Source organism: Melanostigma gelatinosum, assembly GCF_949748355.1.
Source record: "Melanostigma gelatinosum genome assembly, chromosome: 8".
NCBI lineage: Eukaryota > Metazoa > Chordata > Actinopteri > Perciformes > Zoarcidae > Melanostigma > Melanostigma gelatinosum.
The window spans coordinates 21,906,258-21,922,260 of record NC_136641.1 but is presented as its reverse complement, the minus strand read 5'-3'; the positions used below and the strand labels follow the sequence as shown (position 1 = coordinate 21,922,260).

General features: G+C 42.6%; 1 protein-coding gene across 1 annotated transcript; it reads right to left on the bottom strand.

Moving 5' to 3' along the window:
- Positions 1-2,913: 2,913 nt before the first annotated feature.
- dnajc11a (DnaJ (Hsp40) homolog, subfamily C, member 11a) lies at positions 2,914-10,079 on the bottom strand. Its single transcript, XM_079272898.1, has 16 exons — positions 9,970-10,079; positions 9,088-9,217; positions 8,877-8,950; positions 8,495-8,596; positions 8,241-8,369; positions 7,972-8,094; positions 7,793-7,866; positions 7,521-7,710; positions 7,331-7,416; positions 6,984-7,100; positions 6,449-6,604; positions 6,268-6,337; positions 5,972-6,029; positions 4,797-4,939; positions 4,447-4,576; positions 2,914-3,401 (listed from the first exon to the last, which is right to left on the bottom strand). The coding sequence occupies exons 1-16, from the start codon at positions 10,039-10,041 to the stop codon at positions 3,376-3,378; spliced, it is 1,680 nt and encodes a 559-aa protein (XP_079129024.1). The 5' UTR covers positions 10,042-10,079; the 3' UTR covers positions 2,914-3,375.
- Positions 10,080-16,003: the final 5,924 nt, after the last annotated feature.

Here is a 16,003-nt window from a genome sequence, read left to right as displayed (position 1 = left end):
ACCCGCTAACATCGAACCGTTACTCCCGCCCACCCAGCGGGATTTGATTTGTTTATCCGTCACAATTGGGCGGGGCCAAACGGATGTCTTTAGGAATGCCACAAATCCTGTTGCACACGATAGGCAGTGGTGGAAAGAGCATTCAGATCCTTCACTGAGGAGGAAGTACGGCACAGTGAAAATACTCCACAGCTTCAACAAAAATACATAAATATAATCTTCTTTCCTCATACCATGCTGTCATCTGACTGCTGTAAATCAAGCACACTGCCCTTTGTGAATCCGTTGCTTTGCACTCGAGAATGTACAAAACTTTATTGTATATTTGCATGTGTGACATGTGTACATTTGTACATCTTATTTCTGATTATTACGCCGATTAAACATAGTATTTTAGCATCTGCCTTGCATGCCATTACGAATATTGGTTTTTGTGTGACAAATAAAAAGCTTAAAACAACTTTTATCTATTTCACTGAGTGCTATAAGATAACGTGTCCAGAGGTTGTTGTACCCTCCAGACACACTATCTTTTACTGCAGTCATGTGCACAAGTTGCATTAGATTGAAGAGTGGCGCACACACAGCTTCATTCATAGCTTTTCTCTTCATGCATAGGACAGGGCCAGACCAGAGCTAGCACAATCATATTCAGACTTTTTTGGATCTACAATTATCTGTAACTTAATTTGAGATAAAATCAAACAAAAATAAAAGTTATTATTGCTAAGTATGTACACGTTCAGGGCACGTTAGACACAGGACTGTTGCATCTAAAGGGTTGTTCATCTAGTTGGAGAAACATCACTTTTGCTTCCCGTCACACATTCTTACCCCTGTCAGTTCATCAAGGATGCGCTCGTTTTACTCTGCGGGGCGCCCGGCCTGGGAGGCGAGAAGCCCAGGCGGACATGAAGTACGTGGATTACGTCATCCAAAACAAGCGGATATTTAAAATGCTGTCTGCAAAAGTGACATATCAGCAGCTGAAAGCGGGTCAAATATTGATTTCCTATTTTTTTAAATGAACAGCTGCTGATCATATTTATTGTTGACATCTGTCATGCTGTCACTATAATAGTATGTTCAGCATATCACCATTAACAATTGAGGGTCTCCAGTGTACTTTGTTCCTGATGATTGAATGTCCAAATGAGTTTGACTGTTGGGAAAACTTTACATACAAGCGTAATGATCGGACAAAGAGCGAAATTGATTAACTTGTGAATAATAAACAGAGAAGAACTGAAAAGAACAAACTCAGATAAGTTCAATACGTAATGTGTTCAACCAATCAGCTCAAGAGTCTTCAGGATTGTCTTGTTATGGTGCGGCATTGGGAGTTTTATGAAAATGACATTTCAAAAAGAAACTGATGCACATACAGTATTCACAGCTTACAATGAGAAAAGAAACGTTCCTTCAACATGTAAAATGACTGCAGATTACATAAGCAAAATAAGAATTGGTGCAATTTCCCAAAATAAGGTGCAATTCATTTTTTTAATCAAATTTCCAATATTTTATTGTAAATTTGATTGTTACTGTGTTGATTGTTTAATGATATGCACCATGCCAAATTCCTTGTATGTGCAACATACTTTGGCAAATAAACGGTTCTGATCTGATTTTTTACTTTTAGATTTAAAAAAATGCACAAACCACCAACATATTATATTTCGTTAAGCTACTTCTTATTTCTGATTATTAGTCCTATTAATCAGTCTTCTAGCATTCCATTTAACATATTGGTTTTGTGTGGCAAATAAAAAGCTTCACATTCTTTCACTTGTATTTACTAAACTAAAAGGACTGTTGCATCTAAAGAGCCTGTTGTTCATCTAGTTGGAGAAACATCACTTTTGCTTCAGGATAATAAAGTTATCACAAAGTTCTGTTTGTGACAGGCATGAGTCGTGTGTTCAGGGCGATGCGTGTCTGTAATCAACACCAGCTGCATTAGTCGGTATTGTACTATTTTGTAAAATGAACATTAACTGTATTAACATTGTCAGATATCGTGCTTTTTAAAAATGCTATAGTATTGTAAAATGTTGTTGAACTGAAGAGATAAAAAAATCAATTAGGCTATTTCACATATATGGATCCAGCCTGTGGGATTTAACCACATTAAAAATACAGCAGGCAAAGAAAACATACGCATACGGGTGGAATTTTAAAATAAATCCTCAAGAGAAATCTTACTTCTAAAAAGATATTTCTTGATGGAATCTTTCATCCACTGTTACAATACTGTCATCATGAACACTTTTCATCACTGTGACCATCTCAAGCCTTAAAATCCTTTCAATTCTGGTCAAACCTTATCATTCAGTTATCCTGGAGAAAATACGGATACAAATAGATTGGTCCGATGAAGAACTTGTCAAACTTCAAGGGAATCATCACTGTAGACACGTTTTGGGTTTCAGGAAGCATTTGGTCAGCATCTCTCAGCCCTCTTTGCATGATCCACTCATTATTATTCCTGAGAAGGCAGGGTTGCATTATTCACAGGGAGTTAAGCACTCTTTGGTCTTATAGGGGTTCCAGTTAATCCTCCCCTTTCCACACAAACCAGTGAAGGGAGGGAAGATTCATTAACATTTCACCCAGATCAAGGAAAGGCTCACAGGGAGGCCGACAGTGTAACGGACATGTTGACTCAGTTTAAGTGATGGACTCTCTTTCTAAACTCGACATAGTCACAACACTTTCCATATGCAGCTTTCCCACGCTGAACCACTTTTAAAGCTGTGATGTTTCACCTTCCACATTCATATTATCCTTCAAATTCACACATTTCAGTCGTCCTCTTTTCCTGATGAAATGGACAAATCAGTCAGTTAAACCAAAACACTCAAAAACAAATCATCTTACGAAGCTATGCGAAAACAAAAGAACGAACAAAAATGGTTGCGCAACGAGAGACTGATTTTAATAACATGGCAAATAAACAAAAGGTGCATTCATGTATTCAATCACGTAGGCACTGCAGTTTGTGTACAATACAGTACATAGACCTCAATCACAAGTTACAAGCCACATACCAAAAACAAATTGATACCAAGGAGGCGAAAAGACCCGGGACATGAGATGGCAGCTATCGATTGTGGTGTCTCTTTCGAATTTTCAAGCAGGCCGCAAAACCCCCTGTCCATGGATCCTGAACTATGATCAATCCAGTCTGTGATGCCTTCACTCCGCGCTGCATATTTAAATGAATGTAAAGAGGGGAAAAAAAAGGGGGGAAATGCATGATTTCTGAGTAACAAGGACTTCCAAATCCACGTCGTATCTAAAACAGGTTTTTTGTTTTATCCGTCTTCTGTCAACCAGCTGAGAGATGAGTCTTTTTGGTCAGCGGAGGAGCTCCTATGTGTCTGCGTCAATCCTGTGAGCTGTGGAAACAATCACAGACAAGTCAGCAATAACGCTGCTGGCAGAATAGCTCAGTGGATCTTTAGGAGCGTCTCTGAGCGGAGATACAATATTCTGAGAAACGTTGTATGACACACACACACACACACACACACACACACACACACACACACACACACACACACACACACACACACACACACACACACACACACACACACACACACACACACACACACACACACACACACACACACACACACACACACACACACACACACACACACACACACACACACACACACACACACACACACACTTCAAGTCAGCTCCCCCTGCTGTCAGTGAGATGTGAAACAGGGGCGGGTTAGACAGTTCCAGATGATCGACCAAATCATTGATCCTGCACTGAAGTCGCTAAATATTACATTAAGCAGAGGCGCCCCAGGTGAATCGATTAAAACTTTGAACTAATACATATCATCATAGGAACTTCCCCCAGTTGATTATTTACATTAAGGCAATTATTATTTTATAATACAAGTTCTCTGACGTTTGTGGTTGAATATGCAAACGTTTGGTGTACCTAAGTGCTACTCAAGTGGAGATTTGAGAAAAAACAGCCTTTAAAGAAACGTGTTGTAAAATTCTATACATTTTGGAAGACACTACAGGGGAATAGGATAACAAAATAACTCGCATATATCATCATGAAACTTCCCCAGTTGAATAATTACATTAAATAACTGCATATTTATTTGTGATGAGTTTGTGTATTACACGTTTTCTGAAATTGATAATTTAAAGGATACAAATTAGGTTAATTTCCATGTTGCTACCTGGATTTTGGATGTGCATTTCTAGGCAACATCTTTAGAAGAAATCTACAAATGTAAATAGACTGTCGTTTTCTTTCCACTCGTCTGAAAGAAGACGTGGACCAAACTCTCAAAATTGACACACGCCCATGTTTTGCCCGTGTTGTCTCGCCTTCATGGGGGCTAAACTGTGACACGATCCCAACACGAGGGAGTGCCCTTGTGCTGCATTGTACATGGGACTTACATTGCTTTGGTATCCTGAGTGGTTCGGAGTCTCCTGACAGGACTTGATGCATGACTCCGCGGAACTGATACAGCACCTTCAGGCTCTTCTCCTCCCCCACACAGGGGTCATAGAAACCAGGGAGTCCTGACTGGAAAGACAACATAAGGTCATGTGACTGCAGCAGCAGCAGACTGAATCATCATGCAGCAGTTTGTAACGCTGTATCAGTACATTTATAACCAGTATGTGTACCGTATATTTACATGTTTTGCGTACCAGGACAATACCCTGGTGCTGTATCAATGGGATGCAGTAGCATTACACCTGTAAAATCTACTTTATAGTGTCGGGTTTGGTTAAATTCTTACCTTTGTGGCCTCAGTGAGGATGAGCTTAGAGTCTTTCACCAGACACTGCAGCGGCACAGTCACATCGATGACCTTTGCCCTCTCGTGTTTTCTACTGTTGTCCGTCACAAACTTGCCGTACCAGGCGTTGAGGATGATGAGGCCTGGTTTAATGAAGCAGCATCAAAGACGGTGTGAATCAACTGGAGACGTGATGTATTGGTGTGTTTCAAAAAGGTTGGTCACCTTGCACGGAATAACCATCTCAGTCTTGCTCGTTAAGACATTCTAGCCACATATTTAAGAAAAGACCCGACGTCATTTTGGAGACTTGTTTTTGTTTTAAGTACAGAACGACAAGACAGCACAATTCATTTTAATTGCAGGCGACATAAACAATACCATAACCATTTCATAGAGAGTGGTCCGTTGAATAATAAAGTGTGTGTGTCTCATCACACACACACACACACACACACACACACACACACACACACACACACACACACACACACACACACACACACACACACACACACACACACACACACACACACACACACACACATCCTGCTATTAACATTACTTTACAAGTGCAAAGACTAAAGGACCTCTGATGATACTAAAATTAAAGCAACCGCTACAGTGACAGGTGTCACAAGCCAATTATCACTTGCAACACTCCCCAAGGTGAGAATGACTGCAGAGGGCTTTGTGTCCGTGCACTTAACAAAGGCAAACATGACAAAAAATGACAATTATCACTCATCACAAAAGCAGCAGGGGCTTTGAAATTAAATCCACTGATTTCCTTTATTTGCAATTGTATCTCTATTTTCATACTACAATGAAGAGGTCCACACACTAGTCTGGCCTGTTGCAGGCGCAGAGCCCTTTCAGATGTCAGTGAAGTGCTCAAGATGATCACTAACAGCATGTATTCTGCTTTAGATTTAAGATGTTTTTCATGTGTGAACTGCATCAGAACATTTACCAGCAGCGAGATTGTTGATAAAAACAAACGAGTCGCGTTTCACATCATGAAAACAGGCACCGCATTCCAGAAGTTTACACTTTGAAGTTGGCAACATTTGACCAGGCATCAAACTGTTCCAAATGTGAGATAATCAAATAGTTTCCCGACCTGCTTAAAAACATTATTCCTGGGATAAGCTCATGCGTATTACAAATCTTACCCAGTCTAGACTCCTCGGTTTCAATAATCCTGCGCACAGACTCCTGCATGAGCAAGACCTTTAGAGAGGAAACAAGAAAAGGAACGGAAGGAGACAGACACAAACAATGAGATTTCAAATCATATGGATTATACTAATGGTTTTCACTCAGACTTTGCCTCCTATCTAATCCCATCCCAGCCTCTTCATCTGACTGGTGTGGGACGTGTAATATTTCAGGACAAGACCTGCATCTCTGATCTGACTGCCGAACCACCGTGTAGGATTGGTACCGCAGTCGCATGTAAAATACTCACAGCAGCCTCTGCCTCCTGTTTCTTCTTGGCTATATTTGAGGCCGAGCTCTCCTGCTGCTTCTCCAAGTCTCTGGTGAGTTGAAAGATAAATGGAGAAATGAAATGAGCTCATTAAAAAAAAAAGCGCTATTTCCAATAACATTTCTTGCATGAAAGGAGTTAAAGTGAAGGGGGTTCTTACTGTTCCTTCTGGGCCCGCACGTAGGGCCGAATAATGAGCTGCTGGATGGCGAGATAGCAAACCAGTGGTCCAACTGTGGCATAAAATACAGCACTTGGCAGGAGTTGGTCAGTCAGGTGAATCGGGAAGAAATACGTCTGACTGGCTCGGTTTAGTCTGCAGGTATAGAGTTCTTTAGGTTAGACAGCATAGTGGGAATCGTGTGCCGATTGCTCCTAAGACGTTAGAATGTTGTGTCAAGAAATAACAAGAGACGTGCTCTTTATGCTCACGCTGTGGGATTAATAAAGGATTATCTTAATTTATCTCAAGCTCATATCCCAGGACAAACTAGCATCTTAATGGGCCTCAATCCTTTGTTTACATCCTCAAAGATGCAGCCCCAGCACAAACACAACGTGTCAAATATTCATTGGACCGGCTGGCGTGATGTCGCGCCGCGATTCCCTATGGGTGCCATGGCAACAGCGCTATGGAGGAGAACCCGCAGGAACCCGCATCAAACTGGAAACGGGAGCAAAGAGGTTTCACTCACTTGATCTTGAGGGAGACACCTTGGGGCACTCCCACGCTGACTGTGGCCCCCAGGACACTGTGTCGACTGATCTTCCTCTCAGCACCGTACTCCACCACAGTCCCAAAGAAACCGGATCTGTAACATCGAGACAAAAGTCACTCGCCCTCTCCTTCTGCAGTCAGTTTACTCAAAGTGTACTGGAGCTGTCAGTTCTGGCACAAAAACTACCAACTATGTATAAATGGACAGAAATTGGAGTTACTGTACAAACAGATTGACACAAAAGAAAATCTAAGTATGCGCCACAACAGTGTTCTCAATATGGATTTACGACAACATTAATAAACAGCACTTTGACGACATACTTTACTGAGCCCTTAATCTTCGTCTGGTCATCATCCTGGAACTTGTACTGGTAGCTCACCATCAGAAAAGTGTGAGGAATGCCAAGCTGCGGAGCGAAAAAATGTAAAACATTTTGGCACAATCCGGACAAGGAAGCGTTGATGGTGTCTTGGCGAACATCAGAGTTCAATATGACTGCTGGCTGCTAACCTGCATTGCGAAGGTGAAATGGCTGCTCTTGGTGTCCCTGACGACGCTGGTGTTCATGGAGGACTGGGTGCCCCAGCGCCACTGTAGATAGCCCATGGTGTTCTTGTCTAGGTGGCGGGCCAGCATGGTGGTAACCCCAGGGCGCACGCCTCGGGAGGAAAACTGGAGAGCGCACTGAGCGGTGACGAAGCTGAGGCAACAAATGAATACAAAAATTACTGATTTGTTCACGTTGAGGGGAAAATCGAGTAGTCTTGCATTTCAACACATACAATCGAGACGTCAAGTTCCGGAAAATTTTCATTCCTAAGAGAGGTCCATGGGTGTCTCCAGCACCGAGCTCTACCTGTGTACACACACACACACACACACACACAACAGATGCCCATTCACATCTTAAAATGTCACTGCATGTTGTAGCACAAAGGCAGACAGAGAGAACGCAGCATACCTCTCCCCACCCACTGGCTGAGGTGACTCTTCTAAAGGCCACGTTAATCGTGCCGCCTCCGTTTCCATTGTGGGTTGACAGGGAGCCGGACAAAACGGCCGTGTCTTTTGTGGTAAGAGGAGCCTGCGGTAGAACACATAGAACAAGTCTTTTGATGAGTATTAGCTAAAAGTAGAGCAAATGTAATCGTGGCTACAGCTCGTTCAATCCAAAACATATCGTAGGAATGCAACTTAAAAGCTAAAGTAGAATCCGGAGCGACCCATTACCTCTATGGATTGCGATATGTGCATCTTGTTGATTTCCACATGTGGGACTCGCCCTCCGACCGTATCCTCATAGTCCTCCTCATACTGGTCAAACAGGTCCGTGGCATCAACACCCACACTAATAGTTCCCTGCAAAAAACATGTTCGACAAAGAATGTGTTGATTAATGATGTAAATAATATGCACAACACGCCAAATGACTCTTAAGTAACATTCGGTTCAATGTGAGGCGTGTTACTTTCCCCTGGACATACCTTTGGGTTGGTCCTTTGCTGAAGCCTTCTCTCCTCTCGCTCTTTCTGAAGACGCTCATACTCTTCCCGAATCTCTGCAGGGGTTCTTTTTCTCTCCACCACCTGGAGTGCAAAGATGTGATTTGAGAGCAAAGCAACCGCTGGATTGGCTGATTCACAGGACATTTTGTGTCACATTTTGTACTGTGAAGCAAAGCAAAGATGAAGGAAAACAGGAACTACATCACGCAGGTTAAAATTAGGTGATGCCATATAGGACAGGATGGTCTTGTGGTAAGAATGCAGGCTTCATGCCACGAGATTGCAAAGTCAAAATATGACGCTTATGTACAAATGTTCCATGTTGTGGCTTGTTTTTGGCCACTACAGTCATTCAACTTACCTCCCATCCATCAACATCGAGTCCCCTCTTGCCATAGATGTCATAGATAGCTCGTGCCTGCGGCTCCCGAAGCACTAGAAAGACATAGATACCCACCAATAACCGTCAACATAGTTTGTCTAGGTAGGCCGTAACACATAGAAGTCAACATCAGCTTCATGTGCAGCTGAAAAGGGAGTCGACTAAATGGCGTAATCAAAGCTTTACTCACCTTGATAAGCTTCATGTACGAGGTTAAAAAGATGCTCTGCTTGACTCTTCAGTTCAGGGTCCCGGTGTTTGTCTGGGTGATACAGCATGCACAACCGCCTGTACGCCACCTTCAGCTCCTCCTGTGTTGCCTGAAGCAAGACATTTAAAAGGAAGGGAATGTGAAGGAGAAAACTTGGGGGGAACTTGATCAACAGCGTACAAACTCCCGACTTCATTATCTGATCATCCAGCACGTATTTGATCTTCATGAAGTTGGACGAAGGAACAGTCTGAGCAGAAACTAGCTGCTTACATTCAGGTAACAATGACATTGTTGTGAAATAGACTGTAGTAGAAAAAGGTATTGACCCAATCATCATAGTTAAGAGTATGTATACACATGCATGTAATCTCTCTACTGTTAAAATTATTTTTTCTAAATCCCTGACACAGGGACTGTGAATCATTTTGGGTTTAACTGCATATTCATATTGTAGTCTGATCAACTGTAAATGATACATGATGAAGCCGTGAAGTAAAGTTATAGCATTAGCTAACTTAGTTAGCACTATCCAGTCCAAAAGATCATTATTAAACTGAAACAAACTGTCAGTGGGTTAGCATTAGCAGCCAGATTACCACAGTAACACACGGTTACCTATCTTACTTCATCCACTGACAGCTGTTTTTAAAGTCGTAAACCGACAACCTGTTCTTGTAAAGTTTCCAGCCGAGGAGTCACAGCACAGGAATCAATGTCGAGGGTCACAGGCTAGCTACCTAGCTAACGTTACATGTGATTGCACGGGTAACCGTTGGACATCAACCGTAGGACGTTCGTGGACACACAGCCACATGCACCTGCACAAACATCTACTCTGATCACAACTGCACATTGTACCTCTCTCCTGACATTAAGCAGGGAATAGTAATCATCATGAAGAATCTCATCATCGTCCAAGGCAGACGCCATGTTTACAACCGGTCATCTCTTCTTCGCGTCATTTACGGAGCTCAAAGACTTATCCGCGCTCTCTGTCGCCCCCGTGTGGTGGGGATGAATGACAAGAAAGGCTGTTTTCACGTTCACGGCTTCATTGGCTTGTTCATGCTGCCTTGAACGGGCTTTTCATGACCAAGTTTAAAATGTACAGTTATTCATCGTTATTGTAGATTTTATAAGGGCACCATCCCCTATAAAAGAGATGTTATCTGTCTCTAAAGTAAAACAAATATAGTGGTATCTACAGTCAAAGATTGTTAAATTCCTTTTAATCAATTTATTTTATTATTTTGTAAATGATGTGTAGCTAGGTCACTTGTTAATTCTGAAATGCACTCATTTGAATATAGTGTTACATTTCCAATTCAGTACAATTAATATTGCAGACAGGTGCATATGCCTTGCTCTAAAAGTATATATCCACCGGGGAACAATTCAGGCAAGGGGTGAGAAAATTACTTCACTGCATTATGCCTTTCATTAGTTCATTATTACTCTCTTTGCAATAACAACAAACCGTTGACTGCATGAGGCGCACGAGCAGCAGGCAGCAGAGGAGCTGTCCTTTCAGCACCACCCCCTCAAACTATACATTGCATTTCAACACCGGCGGCCACCATCCTGTTAATGTAGGATGAAGGCTGTCCTTACGTGCTGTGTAGATGACGCGAGTGCCAAAAAGCACTGTCTATTAAGCACAATGATCTGTGATTAGATTGCCTGGAGTCATTTAACGTAGCCATGCTATTGTCAAGCCTATGATGGCCCATCTGCACCACAATTATGCAAGTTGAGATCCTTGACAGCATACAGTGAACGGACTTAAAGTCACCGTGTTAGCAGTGGTCTTGACCCCCCCAGTATACCTGCCAGATGTTTAGATGGACCAGCAGCTCCTAATAGCTGGATCCATCTCTTATAGTGATCCCGCAGCTTCTATAGCATTTGGTGCCGCTGTCTGATCAGTTATGTCTAAAGGGAACAAACTAGCCTTTTAAATGTAAACTGATGTCTGGATACTTGATTGATAGACTCTGCAGGCCATACTGTTTTATATGTCTGCGGTGTTTTATTGTTGGTTTTTAATAGACTATATGTACACGGGACTCCCTGCAGCTCACATTTGGCAGTCTGCGTAGTGGATTAAACACAGCAAAATGAGCCGTATTAAAACAAGACAAGCACAAATGAACGCTGTTATGGAGGGTTATCTAAAAATGACACAATTTATTTTCCCTGTTATCAGTTGCATGAAACAGGTAAAACCTCAATTATCATTTTAGATCAGCAGACTATATCTCTGAAGATATGTTAAGAAAAACAACTTAATGAAGGCCATTAAACAGTAATTTAGCTTAATATCAGCACACTAACCGAGTTTCTTCTCTCTCGGGGAACGCATTGTTTATTCTGTGTAAAACAACTTCAGCGGGCTCAAAGTCAAACATTTAATATTCGCTAATTAATTTAAATTAAGGACACAACACGTAGCTTCACCCACTGAGCATTAATCTTTCTTTTTTTTTTAACAATAACGCGTCACCAGTTTCTAACAAAAGCGTCATGCCAGACCTGCAAAAACCCCCCAAAAAAACACAACAACAGAAAAAAACAAAAACCCGGCTGGTGGTGTCAAGGTGAGGGGAGATGTGTTCTCCATCCCGGAGCCTCTCTGTCAGTCACCGCCTCACAGCCAATAGTAAGTTCTCATCGGTCGGACCGACTCGCCGCCTGCTCCTCCAGTCCCTCCTCGTGCTGTCCTCGCCGTGCACGCGCGTGGTACCCACGGTCGTGAGGAGGAGGAGGATGTTGCGCGTGAAGGGGAAATGGCTGCCGAAAACAAGCCGGAAGGTAAGAGAAATATAATGGGATTAATTTACTAGTATGACCACCGTGTGAATTTTTTTTTAAAGAACAGCTGCAACTCCGCGCGGAGATGGCACACGCGCGAGGACAAGCGGAGGATTTTTCGGGTAGAAAACGGCTCCGCTATTTTCCTCCGAATCGGCAGCTAAAACGTGGAGACATCACCTAGCCAGCTAGTATTAGCTTGCATTCTAGCCAGCTATACTATTCCCACCGTAGCCCGCACATTTAAAGCGCCGCCACGGGGACACACTGTGGTAAAAGTAACGCGGTTTACCGTTCATTGTGCGGAGGGATTCGTGCTCGAATGACGAGCAAATTCAAGTTGTGAACAACAAGGCTAAGTTAATGACAACATGTCATTGGCATCGACTAACTTCTTCCCTTATTACCCAGCTTTAAAAAAAACAAAAACGCGGCTCGGTTGTGTAAGTTTATGTGTCGACACGGGTGTCTTTCTGCAGCCGCTATCTGCAGGTTTATTTAAACATCTGTTTTTTAAAACATGTATTAGTCTTGTTTTTATATATATTTTTTTATATACATTTTCCCCGTTCAGTTCCCGCTTGAAGCGCGAGCATTTTCCTCTGGCATTCAGCGAATAGAGTAAGAAGTGATGCATTTTTTTTTAAAATTTATTGTGGATATTATGGTGTTTTTTTCTTCTTCTTCAAATGCCATTTATAGCCCACTACTTGGCCTATATTCGTGCTTTGATACGCGGCCATCAGAACGTTGTAGTGCCTGCTCCGCTCGCGATGCCCTATCGCACTTGAAATGAAATGCCATCACACGAGAGGGAGAGCAGGGAGGATGGAGAGCAGGGTCTCCAGCAGCCTGCTCATTACACTGCTTTACACATCGGACAAAATTATGACTTTTACCCCCCCCCCCACACTTCATACGGCTCACTAACTTAAAATTAAATGCACTAGACTTATTCATTTCCTCTTAAGTGGGCTGTTTTTTTTATTGCAAAACGTATGCATGAGAGAGATCTGCTCTCATTCAGAGAGGCCCATGGACTTTTTGGGTGAGTAATTAAGCAACTCGTTTGAAAATTTAGATTAAGATGTAACACATCTGAGCTTCCTTACTGCTGAGACCAGCCTGGAGTGCTCACCAAGAGCAGGCATTGTTAGACGATGAAGACATAAAGCAACTTATAAATGTCATTTATAGAATTTCATGAAAGATATTTGAGCTTATGTGCATGTCTAATTCAATGTTTATGTTTTTGTTTTGTTGTTGTAATGGTCTCAGTTATGTCAAACTTTGAACTCTTTAACTTTCAAGTTCTTTTGATTTGCAGAATGTAATATAATAATAATCAATAACGCAGTATGTTCTTACTTTAATGCCTAAACGTGTGCTGTTCTTTTACATCTACTGATTTGTGTTGCACCGTTTGGGTGGAACAAAAGAGTCATCCAAGACTGTAAAAGTGGCTGCATAATTTAAATAAGAGAAGAAGAAAAAAAACAAAATGCATTATAGGTGCAGCTGTTTCTGAGCTGTTCACAACAACATTGTTTCAGGCTTCAAAAAAACCTCCAGTCAGAGTTCGCTGTCAGTAAACTCAAAAACATGAATTATTTTTGATGTAGAATTACTTTAATGTTTCAAATGAGAGTAAACAAATTGCCGCTGTCCATGTGAGGGGAGGCGATAAAAGACTGTGTGGATGTCAGTGTGCCAACCAGCAGGCACAGCACCACCAGGGGGTGCTATTGAGCTACAAAAGGCACCCTCACTAGACGAGGGATCCATCTGTGGCTGTGACAAAACAATAAAATAAAGACATCTGGTTATGATAGTAATGACTTCACTGTGGCGTGTAGTCCTAATGTATTCATCTAGACAGCTGAACTTAACAAATGGGCTCAAGTCGTTAATGTGGAGGCCTCTCTCTCCGACACAAACGAAAAAAACAAAACCCCTGACTTGAAAGTCCCATTGCTGAGCAGGTTAAGTTATTTTCAGTGTTCCTGTGAGGCCGGTCAGTGGGAAAAAAAGGAGGAGGAGGAGCATAGAGAGAGAGAGAGAGAGAGAGAGAGAGAGAGAGAGAGTGCTTCATACCTTCACATAAATACAACGTCAAAAGCGGCCTTTAAAGCTCCTCACATAGAGCTGTCATGCTGGATCTTAACTCCTTCATCCAGTTCTTTTGGGCTGCTCATAGAACGCCAGCTCGCCAGATGTGCGTCACTGTCTCAGTGTTTTATACGACATGTGTTGGGTAGCAGAGAGCTGAGCAGTGCTTCCTTCACCTTTCTGTCCTTGCGGTGTGCGGCCGGCGCTGATCTCTCTGCCGGTTGTTTGCCGGCTCTTATGATGGCCCGTAACAACTGAGGGTTACATCTCGCGTTAAACCCAGGGGCCACGACCCACTCTCACTCGGTAATGTAATGTTTACATCCTGGAGGTGTTTCTCTCCAGCCTAACTGATTGTCAGGGCCTTTGGGGGTATCTCCCCCCCCCCCCCCCCCCCTCTTCACACTCTTAAAAAAGCACTGTGGGTCCGTAACTTTTAAGTACGAGGCCTGGAGGGCACCGAAAAGTCAACTTTGATACGTCTTGCGCTGAGACTGCTCCGGATGAAACTACAGCCAACGGTTTTAGGGATCTACCGGAGGAGATCATCATCAACAAGCACTTTTGCAAACACAAGCTACAGAGCTAACACTGTTGTGGTGTTCCTCATGAAGAGGAAACACTGTGTTAAAGTCCAGTCTTGATGCTTTTAACATCCAAAGTTTTATCTTGGTACTGCCAGTTTTAGTTTTTTGTAAACCCAGCACAACAGTGTAGCCTTATTTCCATTCATTTAAAGTCACATAAAAAGCCAATGATGGGCTTATTTACTGGCACGTAAAGCTCACACAGGTGAGTTAAATGAACGGAGTAAATCTTGCGGTCGGAACTTTTGGGACAACGCCGGCGGTTTCCTTTCTAAAGCAGCGGATGACGCCCGTGTTGAAGTCATATTTCCCTTTTTATTTCCAAGCGGGTGCAGTTTTCCTGATGTTATCATTTCACTCAAAGTTCAGGGACGAAAAACATCAAGTAAGCACGCAGTCAGCCATTAACTCACAAAAGTGCTTGTGCAAGCGATGGTATAAATATTTCTCCGGCGTTTTTTTTTTGTGTAAAAAAAGGATGAATTCAACCTTCCCCGCGATGTCGGACGACGTGCTCGCACAGTTTTGTGTTGAATCAGGCGTTAGGTTTTTTTCTTTTCCTCCAGCCTTTTAATTGAATCAGTGAGGTGAGGATGGATGGGACCCGGGTCCGCTCCTGTGGTTGCCTCCACTGATGGATTGTATTGATTCATCCGCTTTACTACCGATACAATTGGGAGTGTTATTGACCCGCATCACACCAGCGCTACAGTAGCCCTCACTGTCCATTCCTCTTATAAAAGTACAAAAGTATTCAGGCATGTTTTACATGACAATAGACTAATTCACTGTGATTTATTACCCTTATTATTATCATTACTATTAATAGTATTCGTGTCGTATTTTGCCCGACAGCTCTTGTGTGTTTTAAATGTGTTTCAATATACTGTTGATATATTTTGCTTGCATGGGGGAGTTTTGCTCACTCATCCCAGGCTGGGTGAATGCTTCTTTTCCTCCATTTTTCCTCTACTTTTCTCTTTGCCTCCTGAAGGACTGAAGAAAGTTCGTAATCCGGATCGAATGTACAGATCAGCAGTGTGTTATGCTGGCCACGGTCCACCTAAGAGTATCAGTGATGACACAGAGACGAACAGTAAGAGTCAGTTATTAATACTGCATCGCTGCTCCGAGAGGCCACTGGCATGGCCAATCTATTATTCATTCATTGATTCATTTATTTACTTCTTGATTTCATCCGTCCCCCATGCACACCCCCCACCCCACCCCCCCTTCCTTCTTTTATTCCCCTCCCAACACAACACCTCCTCCGGCTGCTCTGTTGATTGAAGTGTCTGCTTTACGGGATCACGCTGTCAATAGCTGAAGTGTTGTCGTTAACTAAGAGTGATTGTTTCAGGTTGAGGCCGGGGGATCAGGACCTG

Excerpts from the sequence above, each read along its gene's own strand:
- dnajc11a (XM_079272898.1), bottom strand. The coding sequence starts at position 10,041 with ATGGCGTCTGCCTTGGACGATGATGAGATTCTTCATGATGATTACTAT. Across the intron at positions 7,711-7,792 it reads CGGAACTTGACGTCTCGATT|CTTCGTCACCGCTCAGTGCG; the intron begins GTATGTGTTGAA and ends TTGTTGCCTCAG. Across the intron at positions 3,402-4,446 it reads ACTCAGGATACCAAAGCAAT|CTCACAGGATTGACGCAGAC; the intron begins GTAAGTCCCATG and ends TTGTTTCCACAG.